This window comes from Ranitomeya imitator, chromosome 7 (genome assembly GCF_032444005.1).
Source record: "Ranitomeya imitator isolate aRanImi1 chromosome 7, aRanImi1.pri, whole genome shotgun sequence".
Lineage (NCBI taxonomy): Eukaryota > Metazoa > Chordata > Amphibia > Anura > Dendrobatidae > Ranitomeya > Ranitomeya imitator.
In genome coordinates this window covers 207,635,767-207,661,739 of record NC_091288.1, presented here as the reverse complement: position 1 = coordinate 207,661,739, position 25,973 = coordinate 207,635,767, and the positions used below count along the sequence as shown (strand labels likewise).

Genomic DNA, 25,973 nt, shown 5'->3' with positions numbered 1-25,973 from the left:
TTGTAGTTTTGCAAAAGCTGGAGGTTGGGTAACACTAATAAGACTTGATGAAGACATTGATTACTCAGTACAGCAGCCAAGGTGGAGATATAAGGGCAATGCATTATATCACAGGGTCTAGCCCTATCATAACTATAAGGCAGGCAATCATATGGGAAAACATTGACTTATTTGACGTTGAAAAGTAAAACAAAAGTGTACAAACTTGCCCTGTTGGACCTTTACAACCACCACACCCTATAAAATAATCACTTTATATAACTTTACTCTGCACCGTGAAAATAGGCATAGCTTTGGGTGCAGCAAGATGGCGCCCGTAGTACTTCCTGCCCCGCTGGTGACGTAGAATGATGGCGCCGGAAGTGTGCTCCTCTGTACGGAACGCATGTGATGTTGCTGTCCGCGTGTGTTTCTGCTATATGGTGCTGATCAGCAGGAGAAGGACCGGCTAGAAAAGGGACATGGCGGCTCCTGCGGTGCAGTTTAAGACCAAGTAAGGCGGGGTGGTTTGTTTCCTGTATTTTGCCAAATCCTGCGTATAGTAGTGGTACTACAAGTCTCAGCTCCACCACCACATCACAGTTCTATGTAATATTGATATTTAACAGTAAAGGGGCTGACAGTGTGTAAATCTTCTATAAATCCTGCCTCCAGACCCCTGCTTGCTGTCAGTGACTGGAGACCCTCGTGTTTCCATTCCGTGCTGTTCACACTGGGTGCGTGACTGCGCCAGTCCTCTCTGGTACGGAGCCCTGTGAGCAGGACGTCATCAGGAGCGGTTAAACGTGTATAGCGGGGTAGTTATTTGTTTAGCCCCCCTCCTTCCCAGGCAGACCCCCAGATGTATGTTGGCCTGCAGACCAGATCGCTGGCTGGTGGACGCGCTGTAACTCATTCTCTATATTTTCCAGTTACGCCGTGGAGAAGAGGATTGAGCCGTTCTATAAAAGAGGCAAAGTTCAGGTATTCAGCAGATGTTTCCAGAGCGACGTCCATGATGTCCGAGGCCGCCAGGGGCTGATGATGATGATTTCTTCTTTTTTTTCTGACAGATCAGTAAGGATGGGACCCATCTGTTATGTATATGCGGTAATAAGCTGAACGTCCTGGAGATTGCGACCGGGGCCATCTCCCGAACTATAGAACAGGTAGGGGACGTGCCGTCCTAAAACGCTTCCCCATAGGAGGTAAAGGGGATCCTGTGGGCAATGCTGGGGCAATAACAGGAGCATGTGACCCCTCCAGTCAGTGCCGGGAGGTGAGACTGAAGCGTCACCCACCTGATACCATCCTATATAGAGCGCCATTTCACTAAACTCCTACGTCTTTTTTTGTATCCTAGGATGATCAGGACGATATCATGAGTTTTATACTCAGCCCAGACGATGAGGTAAAGTATATAACATCAAATGGCCTCCTCTCAACAGAAAAAATAAGACCTTTTGCTATTAGTATTGGTAAACATAAAATTAAAAATCCTGCCGTTTTGTGTATGCAGCTCTTGTGCAAACCTGTGTGTTTCCATAACTACAGACTACAAGCAAGTTCAGTGTAGTCTGATTCTACAGTAATATCTGCTCCTTTTGTTTCTACATTCAGGAGGTCGCCAAGAAGCCAGACGCTTACAGATGTACTTGTGGTCAGACTACACAGGGTTTGTTTGTAGTCTGTTACCATGGTGACAGATTCTGTATAGGAGATGTAGACCCAAAATGGTAGCGGGTTATTAATCAGGATTATCTGTACTATTTGATTTTATTTTGATTGTATCTGAGCTATTAACTAAAATTGGTTGCAAAGGTGAACTTACCCTTTAAGTTCTGTTTTCCCTGTGTAGATCCTGGTGACCAGCAGCCGCGCTTTGCTACTAAAACAATGGCAGTGGCAGACAGGCGAATGCACACGGACCTGGAAGGCCATCCACACCGCGCCAGTCTCCAGCATGGCCTTCGACTCTACCTCTACATTGCTGGCTACCGGTAACACTCCCCCGTTTCTTCTCTGATCATATCTACCATTATTTTAAAACGATAATAAAAATCTAAATAATTTGTTTAAAAAAAATATAGAGCGTTCTCTTAACTCTTAGTTTTATTTTCCATGTCTCTGTCTTTATTAAACTTATCCTGAAATCTTGCAGCTTTTACTCTGATTCTCAGTAGACTGACACTTCATGTTCTGTAGAGATCACTTTTCAGCAGTCACATTATCATCACAGGCAGGCAACATACCTTTATACACACACACACACACACACACACACACACACTTATTTTACCTGCCTGTGATGATGAGACTGCTGAAAAGTGATGTAAGTGGTGGATCCTGTGCAATATCCCTTTTCAGCAGTCGCATTATCATAGGCAGGTAACATACTTACACACACACTATATATGCATGAATGTATGCTTCCTGCCTGTGATGATGAGACTGCTGAAAAGTGATGTCAGTGGTGGATTCTGTGTAGTATATCACTTTTCAGCAGTCACATTATCGTCACAGGCAGGTAACATACATATACACAGTACTTATAAGTTTATGTTGTCTACCTTTGATGATCGTGAGACTGCTCAAAAGTGATATATTGCACAGGTTCCACCATTCACAATGGTCGATTGTTGTAGTTCACCTCTTCCGCCCCCTCCTTGCTGAGGTCAAAGAGAATGCCCCAACACTTTCCCATATAAGTCAATGAGTCCTCTCCGGTCTATTTTTTCCTGCTGTGAAGTAAACCTTTAAAAGTTAACAACACTTTGAATAAGATGGCAGATAAAAAGAAAATATGATGGGTATCCATGAATCCATCTGCATCACCCTGGTCCAGATTGCCGGGTAGGCAGTCATGGCTGCTGGTCCGGAGCCCTGTGATCCGCCTCTTCACCCGGTTACTTCACCGGTGCAGCATGAGTGCTGGCCTGCTCATCAGAAAAAGGAGCTGGGGAGGCAGATCACAGGGCTGGTGGCCACAAAGTACCGACCTGGACGCTGTGCCAGGGTGCTACGGATCGATTCTCTAATATGTGGCTTAGTTCTACCACTGTCAGATGTAAAATAAGAGTGCAGCTTCCATATTGCAGAATCCTGATTAGAATATTGTTTTCTTGTACTTTTGTGCTGGTTACGATCATTACATATTTCTGGCTGCTGAGTCGGTGATCTGACGCTGTGCAGCTACATATAACTGTATTACCCTTCTCTACCTGTAGGTGGCTGTGACAGCACAATCAAGATCTGGGATGTCCTGAAGCAGTACTGCACCCACAACCTGAAGGGCTCCTCCGGCGTGGTCCAGTAAGTCTTATATGCCAAGTTTAGGGGTTACACTCCCGTCAGCATTGGCTTTAGCATCTATTGCAGTAGCAAACTGTCTGTTTAGTATTTTAGGTAATACAATATTTAAAGGGGTCATAGGAGATGAGAAAGGAGCAACTGCTGTTCTCCGGAAACGGCACCACTCAGTGGCTCGGTCTGGTATTGCAGTCTCTCATGCACTTCTTTCTTTTTAGTCTGGTGCAGTTTCATCCTGACATGTCCCGGCTGCAGCTCTTCTCCTCCTCCATGGATTATAAGATCCGTATCTGGGATCTGAAGTCCAGCAAGTGTCTGTGTCTGTTGGAGAATCATTATAGCGCCGTCACCTCCTTGTGCTTCTCCCCTGATGGGGACACCATGATCAGGTAAGGCCCTAATTGCACAATGTTAATCCTTTCCTAGAAGTTTGTACACCCCGGTGATGATCAGTTATTGTGATCGCTTCTTATCTGCAGTTCAGGTCGTGATAAAATCTGCACCGTGTGGGACTTGGTGACGAAGACCCCCAAGAGGACGGTTCCCGTGTACGAGGTCGGTGATCGCTCGCTCTGTGATTATTGTGGACATTAGATACACGAGAAACCATTTTATTTTTTATTTCTCAACAGAGTGTGGAGGAAGTCCTGCTCCTCCCCAACACCCCCAATCTGATCGGCAGAGATCAGGACACGGAGTCTCTTCTCTTCATTACAGCTGGCAGTAAAGGTAAGACAGAAGGTGGAATTACAGGGAGTGTATGCGTCACAGACACAGCTGGGCAGTGGGGTTATTGTTAGAGTTGAGCATTACTGAATAATCTGCAGAGGGAACCTGGATACATAGCTGTGTGCTGGGCTCTCCATGCATGTGGTGTGTCAGTGACACCGCCGCGACACATGCATCTGCAGTGCCGATCAACTGATCACCCAGTGCGTTCCATGTATCCAGATTACCCCTGCAGCTTATTCCGTAAGCACTATAGCTTGCCCAATTAGCGGTGACCCGAACAAATTCGCTCAACTCTAGTTATTGTATTAACATAGCTCATTCTGAACCTAAAACATATCTTGAAAAAGTCGCACTCGCTATTCACATACATTACTGATCCTGAGTTACCTCCTGTATTATACGCCAGAGCTGCACTCATTATTCTGCTGGTGCAGTCACTGTGTACATACATTACATTACTGATCCTGAGTTACATCCTGTATTATACTCCAGAGCTGCACTCACTATTCTGCTGGTGCAGTCACTGTGTACATACATTACATTACTGATCCTGAGTTACATCCTGTATTATACCCCAGAGCTGCACTCACTATTCTGCTGGTGCAGTCACTGTGTGCATACATTACATTACTGATCCTGAGTTACATCCTGTATTATACCCCAGAGCTGCACTCACTATTCTGCTGGTGCAGTCACTGTGTACATACATTACATTACTGATCCTGAGTTACATCTTGTATTATATCCCAGAGCTGCACTCACTATTCTGCTGGTGCAGTCACTGTGTACATACATTACATTACTGATCCTGAGTTACATCTTGTATTATATCCCAGAGCTGCACTCACTATTCTGCTGGTGCAGTCACTGTGTACATACATTACATTACTGATCCTGAGTTACATCTTGTATTATCCTCCAGAGCTGCACTCACTATTCTGCTGGTGCAGTCACTGTGTACATACATTACATTACTGATCCTGAGTTACATCCTGTATTATACTCCAGAGCTGCACTCACTATTCTGCTGGTGCAGTCACTGTGTGCATACATTACATTACTGATCCTGAGTTACATCCTGTATTATACTCCAGAGCTGCACTCACTATTCTGCTGGTGCAGTCACTGTGTACATACATTACATTACTGATCCTGAGTTACATCCTGTATTATACTCCAGAGCTGCACTCACTATTCTGCTGGTGCAGTCACTGTGTGCATACATTACATTACTGATCCTGAGTTACCTCCTGTATTATACTCCAGAGCTGCACTCACTATTCTGCTGGTGCAGTCACTGTGTACATACATTACATTACTGATCCTGAGTTACATCCTGTATTATACTCCAGAGCTGCACTCACTATTCTGCTGGTGCAGTCACTGTGTACATACATTACATTACTGATCCTGAGTTACATCCTGTATTATACTCCAGAGCTGCACTCACTATTCTGCTGGTGCAGTCACTGTGTGCATACATTACATTACTGATCCTGAGTTACCTCCTGTATTATACTCCAGAGCTGCACTCACTATTCTGCTGGTGCAGTCACTGTGTACATACATTACATTACTGATCCGGAGTTACCTCCTGTATTATACTCCAGAGCTGCACTCACTATTCTGCTGGTGCAGTCACTGTGTACATACATTACATTACTGATCCGGAGTTACCTCCTGTATTATACTCCAGAGCTGCACTCACTATTCTGCTGGTGCAGTCACTGTGTACATACATTACATTACTGATCCTGAGTTACATCCTGTATTATACCCCAGAGCTGCACTCACTATTCTGCTGGTGCAGTCACTGTGTACATACATTACATTACTGATCCTGAGTTACATCTTGTATTATATCCCAGAGCTGCACTCACTATTCTGCTGGTGCAGTCACTGTGTACATACATTACTGATCCTGAGTTACATCCTGTATTATACCCCAGAGCTGCACTCACTATTCTGCTGGTGCAGTCACTGTGTACATACATTACATTACTGATCCTGAGTTACATCTTGTATTATATCCCAGAGCTGCACTCACTATTCTGCTGGTGCAGTCACTGTGTACATACATTACATTACTGATCCTGAGTTACATCCTGTATTATACTCCAGAGCTGCACTCACTATTCTGCTGGTGCAGACACTGTGTATATACATTACATTACTGATCCTGAGTTACATCTTGTATTATATCCCAGAGCTGCACTCACTATTCTGCTGGTGCAGTCACTGTGTACATACATTACATTACTGATCCTGAGTTACATCCTGTATTATACTCCAGAGCTGCTCTCACTATTCTGCTGGTGCAGTCACTGTGTACATACATTACATTACTGATCCTGAGTTACATCTTGTATTATATCCCAGAGCTGCACTCACTATTCTGCTGGTGCAGTCACTGTGTACATACATTACATTACTGATCCTGAGTTACACCCTGCATTATACTCCAGAGCTGCACTCACTATTCTGCTGGTGCAGTCACTGTGTACATACATTACTTATCCTGAGTTACATCCTATATTATACTCCAGAGCTGCACTCACTATTCTGCTGGTGCAGTCACTGTGTACATACATTACATTACTGATCCTGAGTTACATCCTGTATTATACCCCAGAGCTGCACTCACTATTCTGCTGGTGCAGTCACTGTGTACATACATTACATTACTGATCCTGAGTTACATCCTGTATTATACCCCAGAGCTGCACTCACTATTCTGCTGGTGCAGTCACTGTGTACATACATTACTGATCCTGAGTTACATCCTGTATTATACCCCAGAGCTGCACTCACTATTCTGCTGGTACGGTCACTGTGTACATACATTACTGATCCTGAGTTACATCCTGTATTATACCCCAGAGCTGCACTCACTATTCTGCTGGTACGGTCACTGTGTACATACATTACTGATCCTGAGTTACATCCTGTATTATACCCCAGAGCTGCACTCACTATTCTGATCCTGGGCTACGTCTGTATTCGCCAGGTATACTGCAGGTGTGGGATGCCGCCACGTCCAGGTGTTTATACACTCAGCTATCGCCTCACACCAGTAAGAAGTCCTCGGAAGTAGAGGGGGACGAGCACAGCCTGACGCACTGCCTGCTTCTGCCTAACCAGCAGGAGGTGGTGACGGTGACGGCGGAGCACAGCATTATCATGTACGACCTGCACAATCTGCAGCTGAAGAAGCAGGTGTGTCTCGTCCGTTCCGTCCCGAGCTTTCGCGATCTTCGCCGCCTCCTAACATTCTCACTCGCAGTTTGCAGGATATAACGACGAGGTTCTGGACGTGAAATTCTTGGGTCCCTCTGACTCCCATATCGTCGTGGCTACAAACAGCCCCCAAATAAAAGTCTTTGAGCTGGAAACCTCCAACTGCCAGATCCTGTACGGCCACTCGGGTACGTTGTGCCAATGTCTACAGACACCTCACAATACAAGAACCTCCCCAAAGTTCTGCTGCAGACTTTCTTCCACATCCTCTGCAGATTTTAATTTTTTTATTTTATTCAGTCTTGAATGTGCATGTGACCGCTGCAGCCAATCACAAGTGAGGAGTACAGAGCCTGCTTCTGGACAGGTGGACATGTGACCACTGTCGGCAATCACTGGCCACTATGACAAGTGAGTCACCGCTGCGGCTAGTGATTGCTGCAGTGGTCACATGAATGAGCTCACCGAGAGATCCTCAGTTAACTCTTTTTGAATTGTGGCAGCATTTTTCTCTATTGTATTTATTTTTTCATTATTATTTATTATTATTTATTTTTTAGAGACTGTTCTTGCGCTTGATGTGTTTAAGAAAGGCCTCATGTTTGCCAGCTCTGCCAAGGTACAATGCAAACAAATGTGTTAAAATATGAGCCGCTCCAGCAGGTGCCCTCCATGTGCTTTGCTCAATTTGTGCTTTCTTATAGGATCGCACAGTCAGGATCTGGAGGATGAATAAATCCACCGGACGGGTGCATTGTGTCGCCATGGGCGGAGGTCACACCAATGGTGTGGGGGCCATCGCCTGCTCCAGGTAGGAAGGATGGATGAGCGGCTAACAAACTGCAGGCGCCGCTGATCTCGGTGTGAACCGCAGTGTTGTATCTCCCTCCTGAGCGCAGCAGACGGGGCATCATGGCCGACCGCTGCCGCCTTCAGCTTCTGTCTCTTTCTTTTAGATTGAAAAATTCCTTTATTGTCAGCGGAAGCCAAGATTTCACACTAAAGCGCTGGACGCTTCCCGAGACCGTGACCGAGTCCAAAGACCAGACCCCCGAACTGGAGAGTCTGTACGCCAGCGTGACCGAGAAGGGGCATGAAAAGGTGAGAGCGGGCCGAGATGATGCCCGGGTTATACCAGCAGTACATATTATATACAGGAGATGCCCAGGTTATACCGGCTGTACATATATAATTATATACAGGAGATGCCCAGTTTATACCAGCTGTACATGTATAATTATGTACAGGAGATGCCCAGGTTATACTGGCTGTACATATATAATTATATACAGGAGATGCCCAGGTTATACCAGCTGTACATATATAATTATATACAGGAGATACCTAGGTTATACCAGCTATACACATATAATTATGTACAGGAGATGCCCAGGTTCTACCGGCTGTACATATATAATTATATACAGGAGATGCCCAGGTTTTACCGGCTGTACATCTATAATTATATACAGGAGATGTCCAGGTTATACCGGCTGTACATATATAATTATATACAGGAGATGCCCAGGTTATACCGGCTGTACATATATAATTATATACAGGAGATGCCCAGGTTATACCGGCTGTACATATATAATTATATACAGGAGATGCCCTGGTTATACCGGCTGTACATATATAATTATATACAGGAGATGCCCAGGTTATACCAGCTGTACATATTATATACAGGAGATGCCCAGGTTATACCGGCTGTACATATATAATTATATACAGGAGATGCCCTGGTTATACCGGCTGTACATATATAATTATATACAGGAAATGCCCTGGTTATACCGGCTGTACATATATATTGTATAAATGACATATAATCCCCTTTTCCTTCCCCAGGACATTAACAGCGTTGCGGTTTCTCCCAACGACAAGCTGATCGCCTCTGGGTCTCAGGATAAAACCGCCAGGCTCTGGTCGTCGGCCGACCTCTCTCTTATGGGCGTCTTCAGGGGACACAAGCGAGGCGTGTGGTGCGTGCAGTTCTCACCTGTGGACCAAGTTGTCGCCACTTCATCTGCAGATGGTACAGTCAAAGTTTGGGGTCTACATGACTTCAGCTGCTTAAAGGTGATGTCCTCCTCTATACAGAGAACTACAACTCCCAGCATGAGTACAATACATTTCCATTATACTGTATGTTACCCTCCCTTTCATTTCCCCTCCCGCAGACCTTTGAGGGTCATGACGCCTCTGTACTGAAGGTGGTATTCGTGAGTCGTGGCACCCAGCTGATGACCAGGTAATCGCTGAGCCGTCTCTGCTCGTCCTCCTCCTTCGCTGTATACTTCCATTTAAAGGGATTATTTCCATTTTTAGATGTGGATATTATCAGCTTCTACTTGCTAGAATGAGCACTTTTGCCATTTACCGCAGATTAGAATTTGCAGCCATTCTTAAGATATTAACACTTTTTCTTTTTTTGTTTACAGTTTGTTACCTAGGAGACCAACCACCGCTGCTGTCTAGCTTGTAAGCTCTGTGCTCAAGCTGACCATGATTTAGGAAGTCCAGCTTTTCCCAGCCAGTTTCAAAACGGTGTTAGAAGCTCAATAGAAAAGAGCTTATTAGCATTGCGCATGTTCTGGTGTCTAGCAGCGGTGGTCGGTCTCCAAGGCAACGAGATGTAAACAAAAGAAAAGTGTTAATATTTCAAGAACGGCTGAAAATTTCAACAAGCAATAAATTAAAAAAGTGCTTGTATTTACGAGCTGTATCCGACCGTACCCCATTTATAAAGATGTTGAATAACCCTTTAACCCTTCATTGTTCAGTGGCTCCGATGGTCTGCTGAAACTTTGGACCATTAAAACCAACGAGTGCGTTAAGACACTGGACGGTCACGAGGATAAAGTCTGGGGGCTTCATAGGAACCGACTGGACAGCGCCGTGGTGACTGGATCAGCAGATTCCAGCATTGTCCTGTGGAAGGTGAGCAGACGTCTCCACACCTGACACATCACATCCTGTGACATTGTCAGCCCCTTCCTGCTGGACTGTTGGAACACCCTTTAACCCCTTCGCGCCACGCGCCGTACTAGTACTGCGCTGCCGGCACTGCATTAGTGCCAGCAGCAGTACTAGTACGGCGCACCGATCACCGCGGTCTCGCGCTGAGCGCCACGGTGATCGGGTGCGGGTGTCTACTGTATATGACAGCTGACACCACGCAGCAATGCCCACGATCGGCGCTATCGCCGATCGCGGGCATTTAACCCCTCTGTTGCCGCTGTCAGTAGTGACAGCGGCATAGAGGGGGATCGCGCAGGGACGGGGGCTCCCTGCGCTCTCCCACCGGAGCAACGCAATGAGATCGCGTTGCTCCGGTGACCCGGAAGGAGTCCCCGGTTCCAAGATGGCCGCCGGACTCCTTCCGGGTCATGAAATGACCTGGCTAGCCGGCGCCTGCTGAGAGTTGCTGAGAGCAGGCGCTGGAAAGCCAGCTAAACTGCCTGTCAGATCGTTGATCTGACAGAGTGCTATGCACACTGTCAGATCAACGATCTGATCTAATACAGTGATGTCCCACCCTGGGACAATGGTAGAAAGTAAAAAAAAAATAGAATGTATAAAAAAAAAAAAATCCCCAAATAAAAAAAAAAAATAACCATTTCCCAATAAATCCATTTATTTATGTAAATAAAAAAAAAACAATAAATGTACACATATTTGGTATCGCCGCGTCCGTAACGACCCGCTCTATAAAACTATCCCACTAGTTAACCCCTTCAGTGAACACCGCAAAGAAAATAAATAAAAAACAAGGCAAAAAACATTGCTTTATTATCATACAGGCGAACAAAAAGTGGAATAACACGCGATCAAAACGACGGATATAAATAACCATGGTACCGCTGAAAACGTCTTGTCCCGCAAAAAAAAAGCCGCCATACAGCATCATCAGCAGAAAAATAAAAAAGTTATAGCTCTCAGAATAATGCGATGCAAAAACAATTATTTTTTTATATAAAATAGTTTTTATTGTGTAAAAGCGCCAAAACATAAAAAAAATTACATAAATGAGGTATCGCTGTAATCGTACTGACATGAAGAATAAAGCTGCTTTATCCATTTTACCACACGTGGAACGATATAAACGCCCCCCCTAAAAGAAATTCAGGAATTGCTGGTTTTTGTTCATTCCGCCTCCCAAAAATCGGAATAAAAAGCGATCAAAAAATGTCATCTGCCCGAAAATGTTACCAATAAAAACGTCAACTCGTCCCGCAAAAAACAAGATCTCTCATGACTCTGTGGGCCAAAATATGGATAAATTATAGCTCTCAAAATGTGGTGATGCAAAAACTATTTTTTGCAATAAAAAGCGTCTTTCAGTGTGTGACAGCTGCCAATCATAAAAATCCGCTAAAAAAACGCTATAAAAGTAAATCAAACCCCCCTTCATCACCCCCTTAGTTAGGGAAAAATAATAAAATGTATTTATTTCCATTTTTCCCATTAGGGTTAGGGCTAGGGTTGGGGTTGGGGCTAGGGTTAGGGCTAGGGCTAGGGCTAGGGTTGGGGCTACAGTTTGGGTTGGGGCTAAAGTTACGGTTAGGGTTTAGATTACATTTACGGTTGGGAATAGGGTTGGGATTAGGGTTAGGGGTGTGTCAGGGTTAGAGGTGTGGTTAGGGTTACCATTGGGATTAGGGTTAGGGATGTGTTTGGATAAGGGTTTCAGTTATAATTGTGGGGTTTCCACTGTTTAGGCACATCAGGGGCTCTCCAAACGCGACATGGCGTCCGATCTCAATTCCAGCCAATTCTGCTTTGAAAAAGTAAAACAGTGCTTCTTCCCTTCCGAGCTCTCCCATGCGCTCAAACAGGGGTTTACCCCAACATATGGGGTATCAGCGTTCTCAGGACAAGTTGGACAACAACTTTTGGGGTCCAATTTGTCCTGTTACCCTTGGGAAAATAAAAACATAGGGGATAAAATATCATTTTCGTAGAAAAAAAAATATCTTTTATTGTCACGGCTCTGCGTTATAAACTGTAGTGAAACACTTGTTGGTTCAAAGCTCTCACAACACATCTAGATGAGTTCCCTGGGGGGTCTAGTTTCCAATATGGGGTCACTTGTGTGGGGTTTCTACTGTTTAGGTACATCAGGGGTTCTGCAAATGCAACATGACGCCTGCAGACCAATCCATCTAAGTCTGCATTTCAAATGGCGCTCCTTCCCTTCCGAGCTCTGCCGTGCACCCAAACAGTGGTTCCCCCCAACATATGGGGTTTCAGCGTTCTCAAGACAAGTTGGACAACAACTTTTGGGGTCTAATTTGTCCTGTTACCCTTGGGAAAATAAAAACGTGGGGGCTAAAATATCATTTTCGTGGAAAAAAAATATTTTTTATTTTCACGGCTCTGCGTTATAAACTGTAGTGAAACACTTGTTGGTTCAAAGCTCTCACAACACATCTAGATAAGTTCCTTGGGGGGTCTAGTTTCCAATATGGGGTCACTTGTGGGGGGTTTCTACTGTTTAGGTACATTAGGGGCTCTGCAAATGCAACATGACACCTGCAGACCATTCCATCAAAGTCTGCATTTCAAACGGTGCTCCTTCCCTTCCGAGCTCTGCCATGCACCCAAACAGTGGTTCCCCCCCACATGTGGGGTATCAGCGTACTCAGGACAAATTGGACAATAACATTTGTGGTCCAATTTCTCCTGTTACCCTTGGGAAAAAAAAATTGCGGGCTAAAACATCATTTTGTGGAAAGAAAAAATGATTTTTTAATTTTCACAATGCTACATTCTAAACTTTAGTGAAACAATTGGGGGTTAAAAGTGCTCACCACACATCGAGATAAGTTCCTTAGGGGGTCTTCTTTCCAAAATGGGGTCACTTGTGGGGGGTTTCCACTGTTAAGGCACGTCAGGGGCTCTCCAAATGCGACATGGCGTCCGATCTCAATTCCAGCCAATTTTGCATTGAAAAGTCAAACGGCGCTCCTTCCCTTCCGAGCTCTGCCATGCGCTCAAACAGTGGTTTATCCCCATATATGAAGTATCGGCGTACTCAGGACAAATTGCACAACAACTTTTGGGGTCCAATTTATCCTGTTACCCTTGGGAAAATAAAAAATTTGGGGCAAAAAGATCATTTTTTGTGAAAATTAATATGACATTTTTTTTACGGCTCTACATTATAAACTTCTGTGAAGCACTTGGAGGTTCAAAGTGCTCACCACACATCTAGATTAGTTCCTTAGGGGGTCTACTTTCCAAAATGGTGTCACTTGTGGGGGTTTCCACTGTTTAGGCACATCAGGGGCTCTCCAATCGTGACATGGGCTCCGATCTCAATTCCAGCAAATCTTGCATTGAAAAGTCAAATGGCGCTCCTTCCCTTCCAAGCTCTGCCATGCGCCCAAACATTGGTTTACCCCCACATATGGGGTATCGGCGTACTCAGGACAAATTGTACAACGACTTTTGTGGTCCAATTTCTTCTGTTACCCTTGGTAAAATGAAACAAATTGGACCTGAAGTAAAAATTTTGTGAACAAAAAGTTAAATGTTCAATTTTTTTAAACATTCAAAAAATTCCTGTGAAGCACCTGAAGGGTTAATAAACTTTTTGAATGTGGTTTTGAGCACCTTGAGGGGTGCAGTTTTTAGAATGGTGTCACTTTTGGGCATTTTCTGTCATATAGACCCCTAAAAGTCACTTCAAGTGTGAGGTGGTCCGTAAAAAAATGGTTTTGCAAATTTTGTTGCAAAAATGAGAAATTGCTGGTCAACTTTTAACCCTTATAACTTCCTAACCAAAAAAAATTATGTTTCCAAAATTGTGCTGATGTAAAGTAGACATGTGGGAAATGTTGTTTATTAACTATATTATGTGATATAACTCTCTAATTTAAGGGCATAAAAACTGAGTTTGAAAATTGCTAAATTTTCATAATTTCCGACAAATTTTTGTTTTTTTCACAAATAAATGCAAGTCATATCGAAGAAGTTTTACCACCAACATGAAGTACAATATGTCACGAGAAAACAATGTCAGAATCACCAGGATCCGTTGAAGCGTTTCAGACTTATGACCTCATAAAGTGACAGTGGTCAGAATTGTAAAAATTGGCCCTGTCACTTAGGTGAAAACAGGCTTTGGGGTGAAGGGGTTAAGTGGACGTATAATAAATTACCATATTCCGCCCATTTAAAGTGCGTTTCTTTGCCTATGGCGGACTGCGCTCTCGGGTGGTCACCCTGTTTTGGTTTGTGTGCAGGACGTCACGGAGGTAGAGCTGGCGGAGGAGCAGGCAAAGCAGGAGAACGAGATCTTGCAGTGAGTCTTATAATAGTCCGGCTTATTATATACGGGTCTCCGATTGGCCAAGATCCTAATTACCTTTTCTTTTTTTTTCTTCTAAGACAACAGGAACTGTCGAATCTTCTACATGAGAAGCGGTTCCTCAAGGCTTTGGGCCTAGCAATCTCCTTAGACCAGCCTCATACTGTTCTCAGGGTCATAAAAGGTGGGTAGCAAAGTGCCAATTTTTAACCCTTTGAGTGTTGAGGGTTCTTAAATGCAATGGCGCTAAACCCAATTTTTTTTTTTGTGTGGTTAAACGCAAGCTTTTGTTCTCGGTTGTCAGTCACTTAAAAGTAGGTAAAGGATGACGTGTTTGTCAATGAGTCGAGTAATTAAATTTCCGTGGGATCAGATTTTTACCAGTCACGCATCCACATGCTGTTCAGAGGATAGGCCATCAATATATACATTTGAAAAAAAACCTTAAAGGGAACCTGTCACTTGCAATAAATATATCTATATTTTACTTGGGGTAAATGCCCCTGTTCTCCTGAATCCGGCGATGTTTTTCTTTTGTTCCTGCTCTCCTCCATTCCTGAGATACGGCCCTTCATCCCTGTATACAAATCCAGTCTTTGTAGCTGAGTGGGTGTGGTCTTTGTAGCTGAGTGGGCGTGGTCTTTGTAGCTGAGTGGGCGTGGTCTTTGTAGCTGAGTGGGCGTGGTCTTTGTAGCTGAGTGGGCGTGGTCTTTGTAGCTGAGTGGGCGTGGTCTTTGTAGCTGAGTGGGCGTGGTCTTTGTAGCTGAGTGGGCGTGGTCTTTGTAGCTGAGTGGGCGTGGTCTTTGTAGCTGAGTGGGCGTGGTCTTTGTAGCTGAGTGGGCGTGGTCTTTGTAGCTGAGTGGGCGTGGTCTTTGTAGCTGAGTGGGCGTGGTCTTTGTAGCTGAGTGGGCGTGGTCTTTGTAGCTGAGTGGGCGTGGTCTTTGTAGCTGAGTGGGCGTGGTCTTTGTAGCTGAGTGGGCGTGGTCTTTGTAGCTGAGTGGGCGTGGTCTTTGCCATCAGAGCCACACCCAACTGAACTACAAGATTAGAATTACATACAGGGAAGAGGGGGCGATATCTCGGGAACGCAGAGGCGCAGGAAAAAAACAAAAACATAGCTAGATTCAGGAGACAATCAGCATTTACACCAGGTAAAAAAATGCATATTGATGGCAAGCGACAAGTCCCCTTAAAAGGAGTTTTTCTTTATTATAGGATATGCCATCACTTTTATGATCAGCAGGGTCAGATTTCTGGGACCCCCCCCACACATCAGAAAATGAATGAACATCGTTCTGATTCAGCACTGGATTTGCTTGCACCATTTTGCCTTTAGCCACCCGTTTGAGTAAGGATTTATTGCTGGAGCTGTGCTAGTTTCCCCATACAGTCGGTGGCCACTGTGCCTTCTCATTGCGCTTTACCTACAGATACATTTACATTCATAGATACAGTTGATGTGCCTCTTCTTAATTAATACACTGCTGATTTTAGGTGTGCTGGCCCTTTAAGAAGCTGCAGCATAGGTTTGTGCTAAGCTGTACTAATAGTGAGGGGGGAGATGTTTGCCCTGTTTTATCTTCCATCCTATGTTCTGCCTCCAGCCATCTTGCAAGAACCACAAGGGAAGGACGACCTGGAGAAAAATATTCTGAGGCTGCGACAAGACCAAAAAGGTAATTGGGATGATTGCGGTAAATTTCATGTCTGAGGGACCCGCCTGGTTTTGGGGTCTCATAGCCATGTGTTCCCCGTACATTGGCCACAAATCACTGGGACATCGTGCTTTTGAGAACACTTGAGCGTCAGTATCCTTTTTTAGATAACGCCTTTTAAAGAAATCCACATCTACATTAAAGGGGTCCTCTGCTTTGTCCTACTAGTTGGAAGAGTCCTGTTTTATAATCGGCTGATCATAAAATATCTCTGTGCTAAAACCCCCATAGATCTGTAGAGAGATCTACCACTAAGTGCTCTGTTTCCCTGCAGCACTCCCGCAGGATAAATGAAGTATTACATGGTGTCTATTTAAATCAGTGGGTTGTCTGTGTAATAGAGGTCCTCCGCAGTGAGAAGCACTAGTTATAACCCCTCTTCATTTTGGCCAAGAGAACAGACGACCCCCCCCCCCCCCCTCCTTCCCCTTTATAAACTCTAAATTACCTAATCAAATTAATTAAATTTGTCTCTAAGCCCTGAAAAGTGTTGTCCTGCATTAGAAAAGCGTCTCTTCCCCGAACAGCACCACACCTGTCCATGGGTTTTCTGGAATTGTGACTTCCATTAAAGTGATTGGGGCCAAGCTGCAATACCACACTCAACCTGAAGACAGGGGTGGCGCTGTTTCCAGAAGGATCATACGATAACGACCCTGTCTGCCCATCAGAGTCCATCCTGAGATACTGCAGCGTCTGGAACACCAACTCGCGCAACTGTCACGAAGCCCAATGCGTGCTGAGCGTCCTGCTGCGGCACGAGACCCCCGAGGACCTGCTTCAGTACGGCGGCATCAGGGGCAGCGTGGAGGCGCTCATACCCTACACAGGTGAGGACGGTGACCACAGACATGGTGCAGGGAATGCCTCTTGCACGCTCTCATGACGCTGCCCTGTTTTCTTCCAGAGCGCCACATGCAGAGGATGGGGAGGTTGCTGCAGTCTGCCATGTTCGTGGACTTCATGTGGCAGCACATGAGACTGTCCGATCTGCCAGGGGAGAAGAACGGCGCGCCCGGCCCTGTGACCAGTCTTGCTCTTCCTTTGCAAGAAAATGGCAAGGTGTGAAGCCAGGATCATTCATCAGAGACTACAGTCAAGTATGGGGTTAACGAAACCCTCCCCCCGCACCTGCTGGGGTCATAGCCACCATCTTGGATGGATTGTGGACCAGTCACCAAAAAAACGCTTCATGCTCCAGTTTCATTGGTTCAATTCTTAATTATTTTTTTTTAGGGGCTAAAACTTCTGCCTGGCCCCTCCTACCATTGTTTTCGGGGGGCACTTAATTTTTAATATTTAATACAGACATTTTATCTATTCCGGTCTTTCATTTTGCAATATCAAGTGACCTCAGACCGCCAGTATATTACTGGGATCTAGAACACCAGCACCGTTTTTGTCAGCCACCAGATGGCGCCATTTGTATACAGTTTTTACATTGGGCTCCATGATGAGACAGTATGCAGTGTGCTCCCCCTAGTGGTGACTGCTGGCAGAAAGCAATTTATCATTCAACTTTATGTCTATGCCATAAAGGTATAGTAAAAAAAATAATCCAAATAGAACATTAGTCTGAAAAACTATATGGCGTTGTATATAAGTTGTATTTTTTTTTTTTTTTTTTTTTTTCATAGTGTGAGTCTATCAATTCAGGTTTAAAGGGTCTTATTATAGTAGTACTGGGCTAAAAAAAAAAAAAAAAAAGTTTTTTTTTTTTTTTTTTTTTTTTTTTTTTTTTTTTTAATCCAAGTGAGATTTGCGCTGATTACCACTGGGGGCGCTGTTGCATAGGCGTCTGTAGAAAAATAATTTGCACCTCCCAGTGGAGAAGAGTGGTACTGCAGATAACAATCCGCTGAATTTCCTGCTATGATGAGGCATAATGGAAATTTACAACACTTGGGTTATATTTCAGATGTTATTTATTTCTCATTGATACAATGTAACATCAAAATATACCGATTTATCAGATAAAGATCATTGTGAATGTATGCGTTTAACGATAAAGGGATCCTCCAGCGCCTCTTTCTTCTGTTTACCTTTGACAGATGCCGCTGCATGGAGGCGAGTGTCCAGCACCTCTCTGTTCTGGACCAACCATTTAACTGAACTCACAAAATAGGTGACTTATCGTATTGATCCTAGTGTCTGATCTGCAGGCATCAAATTATGAAGGAAGAGGCGCTGAGCAGATTATTATATAGTTTTATAGGAAAAGACTCAGAACTTCTACTTTACTCTTTCAAATTCCAACTCATTCTTAGGAGTCCAGTGGGTGGTTCTGCTTGGTGGGACCGCCCACTGGACTCCTAAGCACAGAATGAATATAGGTTTAAGTAAATTTCCAGTTATACTGAATCCTATATAGATCTACTCCGCGCCTCTCCACCAATGTGGATCACAGAAATAATAAATATACAGAATAAATATAGATATTAAAAATATAAATGCCCCCCACCCCCTCAATGTTACTGTCTTTAGCCATACATGAGAGCGTCCCCCCTTTTCTTAAAAGCTGTCCTCGTTACAGTCGTACATTTGCTAAGAATCTCATGCTGTTTGGGCCGTTGTGGGACCGGAGGGGTAATGTCCAAGACAAGCTGAGAGTTCGGGGGTCCGCTCGTCTCTTTAGGGCTTCTGGGATTAGTTCCCACAGTCGGTGCGTCTAGACTTATCTTCCTCGGTCGCGGTATGGGGGCTTCTTTGGCGACTATTGCCGGTTGCTCGGAAGCTGCAGGTGGATTTCTGATCTTCCGAACCGTGGGCTTCATTTCTGTTTCCGAGCTTGGGCCCACCACCCCAGTTTTTCCCATCGGCGATGATCTCCCAGGAGGCTGTTGATATCCATATTGAGCGTTCAGTGGGAAGCCGCTGATTGACCTGGATTTTCGTCGGTCCAGTTTATTTCCTGCATCGTTGAGAACTGGATGATTGTCGTATTCCCTCCATGATTCCTCTGCGCTGCTCACCTCCAAGGTGCTCGAGGCCTTGAAGAGATTTCCCCCAGACGAGAAGACGCTTTGGTTCATCATGGACTCGAGCTGGTGACCATTTCGGTAGGGCTTCAAATACATCGCTGGGACATACCCGGTTTTACCATTGTACCTGTTCATAAGGATGAGATAAGAGATCTACAATAACAAGTATATAATAATAAAGTTATGCTGATGCAGCAAGCGTTTATTTTCCCTGCAGCACCCCCACAGGGGAAGGGAGGTATTACATGGCCCTTTGAAAACAACGAAATCTGTATTAATGAGATCTAAAATCCTTAGTGGAATGGATTTATTTCTAAAAACCAATTCTATTTTCGTACCTGATTAGCCACCATCCATTGTTGGACTTCTCCTTGACTTCTACTACAACCCCTCTGGAGATGGACAGTTCATCACAGCTCATGGCTTCATAAGATGATGTTGAATAGTAACGGAGTCCTGGTTAAAAAAAAAAGTATGGGATGTTATCAATTATGGAATTATTATCCCCGTCCTCTATGAACGGTTGGGATTTACAGTAGGCTTTTTTTCTTGCTATGTACTGAAGAATTACAGTATAAAGTACAAGCAATCAAATGATCACAAGTTCAAGTCCCCTAGAGTAAACACTAACAAAATATATATTTTGTAATATATCTATATATTTAATTTTATTATATAAAAAAAATATATATTAAATTTGAATTGCTCCACTTTTCTCCATAAATACAGGGAAAAAAACATTTGGCGTTGCTATGTCCACATAAACCCAATCAATTAAAATATAAATAATAAAGCAAAAAATAAATTGACACAATTGCAGTGTATCGGTCTCCTCACCTCTCCCAAAAATAATTGATAACGATATCTCATAATACAGCTAATTATTTTTTTGCTTGCAGTACTCTGTGTGACCAGATGTTGTGCTCTTGAGTCCATGAGCAACACAAAAGAGTGGTACAATATTCTAATCTGCCACCTAGTGGTGCAAACAACTCCTGCACTTTTTTTTTTCTTTTTATATAGCAATTATCTAAGTTCCCACTATTTTTACATCTGTAGAAAATCCAACACTGGGTGCGCGGTTTACCTTCGTCATCTGATTCTGTTCCCGAATCTGACTCCTCTATTTCCTCTACAACTTTAAGGAATGGAGCTGGAAACCAGGCCACTCGTTTTTCTTCATTTTCCACCAGCCACCACCCTAAAATGTAATAGGCGTTATTCCAGCTTCCATTATGCAATTCCGAGATCTTATATCTATCGGTACCTGGCTGGTGACGTCTCACCTGAGCTTTCCTTGATCAGTACTCCCAGCTGCTCGCTGCGCTTGATTTTGAAGGGCCGGTTTTTGGTGTCCTTGGTTTCGTAGTCTTCGATACACGCGTACATCTGGGATACAATGGGTTCGGAGGCTGGTGGTCGTGGTAGTTGTTTCGGCTGCTCCCTTTTCTGAGTTTCTCTTACTTCTGATGGCAATATCACTACACTGTAACCAGAAAGACAAATTAAATGGTTTATTTCCAAGTCCAGCAGCTTCTTAAAGCGGACCTGTCCCCAAGCCAAAAATGGCCAGTTCTTTGCTCTTATTTTATTCCTCTACTTTGCCTAAATATTCAACTTTTTGATTTTTGGTTCCGTATGGTTCCGGAGATGTGCACCATTTTATTTAGACCTAATTTTTCTAGTTTTTGCCAAAGGGGCGTGGCTCACTTTTTTTTTTTTTGGGGGGGGGGGGGGGGATGTGGCTTTAGGTTGCTCTGCATTAGTACTCTGTGTCCCCTTCTGACCTGTATAGTTCATTTAGTGATATAAAACATATTTGCCAGCAATTCTGATAGTCCCAGGATCCGATGCAGCATATTGCAAAGGTCGGGGATTATGCAAACGCCACCCCCAAAAACTGCCTAAAATGTCCTAAATGGCCCCTGTAATGTGAATACGTGTTGTCATCACGCTGCACACAGACCTGTTTTCAGGGAAGGTGGCGTTGAGGTCGCTGTTTTTGGGCGTAAAGAACGTCGTCACCACGTCGCATTGTGAGATTTTGTTGTCCGTCTTCAGCAGCTCCTGTGAAAATGTCTCCAGTAATCGCAGCCTCTCCATAAAGCGACTGCTGCCCCTGTTTTTCCTGAAGATCGGCACGTCTATAGGGAAGAAGAGGAAATTGGCACATGAGGCATCCGGATGGCTGTTAAAGGGAATGTCCACGAGGGTATTAGTCATTTTAGGGAACGGCTCGGCCACCTCTGGTGTAAACACATTGCTATGCCGAATATTTATTACAGATAATTATCTGCCCAAGGGCCCAAAAAATGTAAATGAATTCTGTATAGGATTTTTCCTTATTTTAGGTACAAGATGATATATATATATATATATATATATATATATATATATATATATATATATATATACACACACACCTATTATAAGAAAAATCCTATAGAGAATTTATTTACGTGAATGAGCCATAAATTCTGGATAGGATATTTTTTCCATTTATTTTTTATAATAATTAAATTAACAAAAACAGTCATACCTGAAATGTGAAAAAAAAATCTTATCCTGACTTATGAACATCCTAAATTCGATTGTTTTTATGGGATCCCTAGGCATTAATGGGATCTGTCAGTGACTCTCGGATATTGATGACGGGCTCGTTACCTCTCAATTTCGGGATAATATTCTCTGATTTTCGAAGTAACCCAGATTCCAATGGGAATTTTTTTCTTAATTCTCGCTATGAACAAAAGAATATAAAAAAAAAATTTAAACTTTTTATTTTAAATCGCATTTATAAAAAATGGCGCACAATTTTTCTTCATCATGTAATGCATGTTAATGGATTTTTCTCGTGACTGACACAAGATAGCACAATTTTTGGATTAAGATGTGCACTATTTGCTAAATTTGGTGGATTTTATCATCTCTCTCAGCCATACCTCTTAAGGGCACCCCTATAAGTGTCAAATTGGGTGTAAAATATTTGTATGCTGTATCCAAAACATTTTAACCCAGAAATACATAGATTCAAAATCTTCCATGTAGACAGAAATTAACAAGGTCACAGGGAACCTTATTAGAATTACTAAAAGAGTAAAGTAGAGCAGTTTCCCCACAGCAACCAATCTGGTCGCCTCTTTCATTCTTCAAAGGCCCTGTGAAAAATAAAAGCTGACAGCTGATTGGTTGCTATGGGCAACCTTGCCTGAGTATTGAAGTTTTAACTAGTTAATTTTGGCCCTGTAGCAACCATTCAGAGTTCGGCATTCATCTTGAAAGCTGAGCTGTGGATGCTATGGCCGACACCACAAACAACACTTAAAAAAAAAATAGCATAAGTTAGAAAATATGACTAAAACTGGACACAGGTCACATGATACATCTCGGAAACTGAAACTGTAGTGTGATTACGTGGCCTCCCCCATGTCTAGGCCTCGCCTAAATGCTATTAGTGCTCAGTGAGCCAAAGCGTCATTGGTTTCTATGTAAACGATGGCTTCACGGACTACAACACGATGACACAAATGTGACTTACCTGCATCTTTTTGAAGTCTTCAAACGTCCGGTAGATGACTATGTCGTTGTGGTCGGACCACAGAATTGAAAATATATTGCTCTGTTAAAATTAAAGAAAACAAATTACCTAAAATTCACATTTTTGTTAAGGGGGGGACTACAAGTTCCATCAAGGACTGGAGCAAGAAGCTAAATCTATACATAGCATGCCATGTGTATTTGTTAGGCTCAAATGGTTAAAGGATCACATTGTTACGAGGGGTGTAACTTTAGGGGGTGCACCGCACATGGGTCACAACATGATTTGGTATTGAGGCCCAGAAGCTGTAGGACCCCGAAAGTCCTCCATCCCCTTCTGTAAGATCGATTTCATGTTCTTGAATGGACAGAGGGAAGAGAGCTGCGGTCAGACTCCTCCCCTGAAATCTCCATGATTCTTATCTTTCCTGGTATCATCTGTTGAAGGGGAGTCGGAAGGACCCCATACACAACAGATGATTGGTCGGTCCTGCGAAATCGGTAGGTTCAACCAACTTTTATCCAAAATGCGTAGGTTCCTATAGCCGAGCCATGCATCCTGTAGGCGACCTCAAGCATCAAGAAGGCAATCATCATGGTTTATAGCCTTTCTCTTTACAGATCAACCATATTTAAAGGGGTTGTTTACTTTGGAAACCCGTTTTCATACACCGCATTGATTTCATATACTGGGGTCCATTGTTTATGATACTTCTTCCTTGGCCAAAGTGGAGAGCGATCTAAAGACTATCTCTCGCTCTGGAGGACCTCTCCGGTCCTACATTACACAGACAATCAATAGATTTACGTAGACACTGTGCAATGCCTAATTTTCCCTGTGGTGGCGCTGTAGGAAAATTAAACTTTCACATAGATTACAACTTTTGGGGTCCCGGTAGAGGCTCGTTGAAGGACTCTTTTAGTAAGTAGACAAAACAGAGTAGTCGTTTAAAAAGTAGCCTTGAGTTTTCAAGACCTAACTATTTAAGCTAAAACAATGTTAATGAGGATAAAAATAATTAGAAATCAAGAAAAATACATTATTCCTAAGAACGAAAAAGTGAAACCCTATGAAGAAGTTGGGTCATCAGCTGGAAAGAGTCCTTCCAGACACCTGGCGTTGTAAGTTCAAGCTGATGGGCCCAATCCAAAATCTTCATGATCACAGATGTTTAATAGCATTGGTCTTCTCATATAGCACAAATGGACCTTTTGTGCCCCCTAAGACCCAGTGTCAGAGTACAACTACCTCCCATGCACCAACTATAAGTACGCCTCAGCCGCTACCAAATACCCCAATCAGAAAAATCGCATCTCTGGATCTATCATTCCAACTTGGGCTATAAACAAAAATATCCAAATCATATTTCCTCTTTAAAATATTATCCTCTCATGCTTTCTCCATTATACTCTGATTATAAAGGTGGCGGCCATCATCAATCCTCATAGGCAGGGGCATAGCAAGGGTACTGCCATCAGTGCAGACAAGCTCAGGGTTATTAAAAACATGGCTGTGTTCTTCCAAAACCAGTACCCCATCAGGTTATGTGTGGTATTACAGCTCAGCACCATCCACTTTAATAGCGTTGATGTGCAATACCAGACACAACCTGAGGACCAGTGTGGCGCTGTTTGTTATTGTCATTGCTAGAGTGCACTGCTGTGAGAAGAACAGATGGTTGAAATACGCTACCTTTCCTTTCCCATTCCGAAGAACGCCGACCGCTTTGACTTCCAACGGATGGCGCCCGGCCGTGGTCTGCTGAGGCATCTTGCAAACAAGCCGAGGTTCTGATTGACAGTGGTAGCCGCTCTTTATAATAGTCTGCAGTGCCGGGCTATAATTATTCCACCAATCAGAAATTAATGACTCAAGAGCAACATGAAGCCTTGAAGGAAGTAAAGGACTCAACATTCAGGTAGTTGGGTAATTCCTTGTTTTCCTCATCATGTGTTTTCTTAAAGCGCAGAGAAAACAATGTAAAAACTGCCTGGTCTGACGAAAGAACAGGGGGAGACTTTGAAACTCGCCCTAAGGGTACGTTCACACTTACGTATAAATAATAGGTCACATTCTCATCCAGGAGAATGTATACGGATGACAAGTGAGGAAAATCGTCTCAATCTGCTTTTTACTCACTTTTACTGGACAATTTGCAGTTTCCTATTTTACAGAATTGTAACTTGTCTGTAAACAGCAGATGCCGTACTGATGGTCCGTATGCCATTTTTTTATTTTTTGGCACTGTCCGATTTCGAAGCAAAGTCGCAGCATACTGAATATGGCTGAGACAAATATGCCAATCTGCACTGCCTCATGGAATAGCATTGGTCTGAGTGCAATCTGAATTTTTTATCTGATCGCACTTGTCCAACTTATTCTAGCCCTGATGTCATATTATATGAATCTGGTTTAAGAAAGCTATGCTCATATACAGGTCCTTCTAAAAAAATTAGCATATAGTGTTAAATTTCATTATTTACCATAATGTAATGATTACAATTAAACTTTCATATATTATAGATTCATTATCCACCAACTGAAATTTGTCAGGTCTTTTATTGTTTTAATACTGATGATTTTGGCATACAACTCCTGATAACCCAAAAAACCTGTCTCAATAAATTAGCATATCAAGAAAAGGTTCTCTAAACGACCTATTACCCTAATCTTCTGAATCAACTAATTAACTCTAAACACATGCAAAAGATACCTGAGGCTTTTATAAACTCCCTGCCTGGTTCATTACTCAAAACCCCCATCATGGGTAAGACTAGCGACCTGACAGATGTCAAGAAGGCCATCATTGACACCCTCAAGCAAGAGGGTAAGACCCAGAAAGAAATTTCTCAACAAATAGGCTGTTCCCAGAGTGCTGTATCAAGGCACCTCAATGGTAAGTCTGTTGGAAGGAAACAATGTGGCAGAAAACGCTGTACAACGAGAAGAGGAGACCGGACCCTGAGGAAGATTGTGGAGAAGGACCGATTCCAGACCTTGGGGAACCTGAGGAAGCAGTGGACTGAGTCTGGTGTGGAAACATCCAGAGCCACCGTGCACAGGCGTGTGCAGGAAATGGGCTACAGGTGCCGCATTCCCCAGGTAAAGCCACTTTTGAACCATAAACAGCGGCAGAGGCGCCTGACCTGGGCTACAGAGAA

General features: G+C 43.5%; 2 protein-coding genes across 3 annotated transcripts; one reads left to right on the top strand and one right to left on the bottom strand.

The window, feature by feature from the left end:
- The first annotated feature begins 352 nt into the window (after positions 1-352).
- TBL3 (transducin beta like 3) lies at positions 353-18,480 on the top strand. 2 transcript variants are annotated; one of them, XM_069734605.1, is made up of 23 exons: positions 353-493; positions 912-963; positions 1,053-1,148; positions 1,343-1,390; positions 1,838-1,979; positions 3,207-3,291; positions 3,507-3,677; positions 3,768-3,843; positions 3,921-4,017; positions 7,028-7,236; positions 7,304-7,445; positions 7,818-7,876; positions 7,962-8,068; positions 8,214-8,358; positions 9,112-9,342; positions 9,444-9,514; positions 10,047-10,203; positions 14,514-14,572; positions 14,659-14,762; positions 16,183-16,254; positions 16,965-17,123; positions 17,201-17,355; positions 18,345-18,480. In XM_069734605.1, exons 1-23 carry the CDS (start codon positions 462-464, stop codon positions 18,399-18,401), a joined length of 2,526 nt encoding a protein of 841 aa, XP_069590706.1. In that variant the 5' UTR covers positions 353-461; the 3' UTR covers positions 18,402-18,480. The 2 variants fall into 2 exon arrangements, with proteins under 2 accessions (XP_069590706.1, XP_069590708.1); XM_069734607.1 differs by lacking the exon at positions 18,345-18,480 and having other exon boundaries at positions 17,201-18,303.
- Positions 18,201-24,620, bottom strand: LOC138645355 (NADPH oxidase organizer 1-like). The gene is made up of 8 exons (XM_069734608.1): positions 24,505-24,620; positions 22,813-22,893; positions 21,939-22,014; positions 21,241-21,418; positions 20,561-20,760; positions 20,362-20,475; positions 19,613-19,730; positions 18,201-19,401 (listed from the first exon to the last, which is right to left on the bottom strand). The coding sequence occupies exons 1-8, from the start codon at positions 24,580-24,582 to the stop codon at positions 18,774-18,776; spliced, it is 1,473 nt and encodes a 490-aa protein (XP_069590709.1). The 5' UTR covers positions 24,583-24,620; the 3' UTR covers positions 18,201-18,773.
- Positions 24,621-25,973: the final 1,353 nt, after the last annotated feature.

Bases quoted from the DNA above. Each gene is read 5' to 3' on its own strand.
- TBL3 (XM_069734605.1), top strand. From the start codon at position 462: ATGGCGGCTCCTGCGGTGCAGTTTAAGACCAA. The intron at 1,149-1,342 runs GTAGGGGACGTG...TTTGTATCCTAG, and splicing joins TCTCCCGAACTATAGAACAG to GATGATCAGGACGATATCAT. The intron at 10,204-14,513 runs GTGAGCAGACGT...GTTTGTGTGCAG, and splicing joins CCAGCATTGTCCTGTGGAAG to GACGTCACGGAGGTAGAGCT.
- LOC138645355 (XM_069734608.1), bottom strand. From the start codon at position 24,582: ATGCCTCAGCAGACCACGGCCGGGCGCCATCCGTTGGAAGTCAAAGCG. The intron at 22,894-24,504 runs GTAGCGTATTTC...TAATTTTAACAG, and splicing joins TTCGGAATGGGAAAGGAAAG to AGCAATATATTTTCAATTCT. The intron at 21,419-21,938 runs GTAACGAGCCCG...TCTTCCCTATAG, and splicing joins TATTATCCCGAAATTGAGAG to ACGTGCCGATCTTCAGGAAA.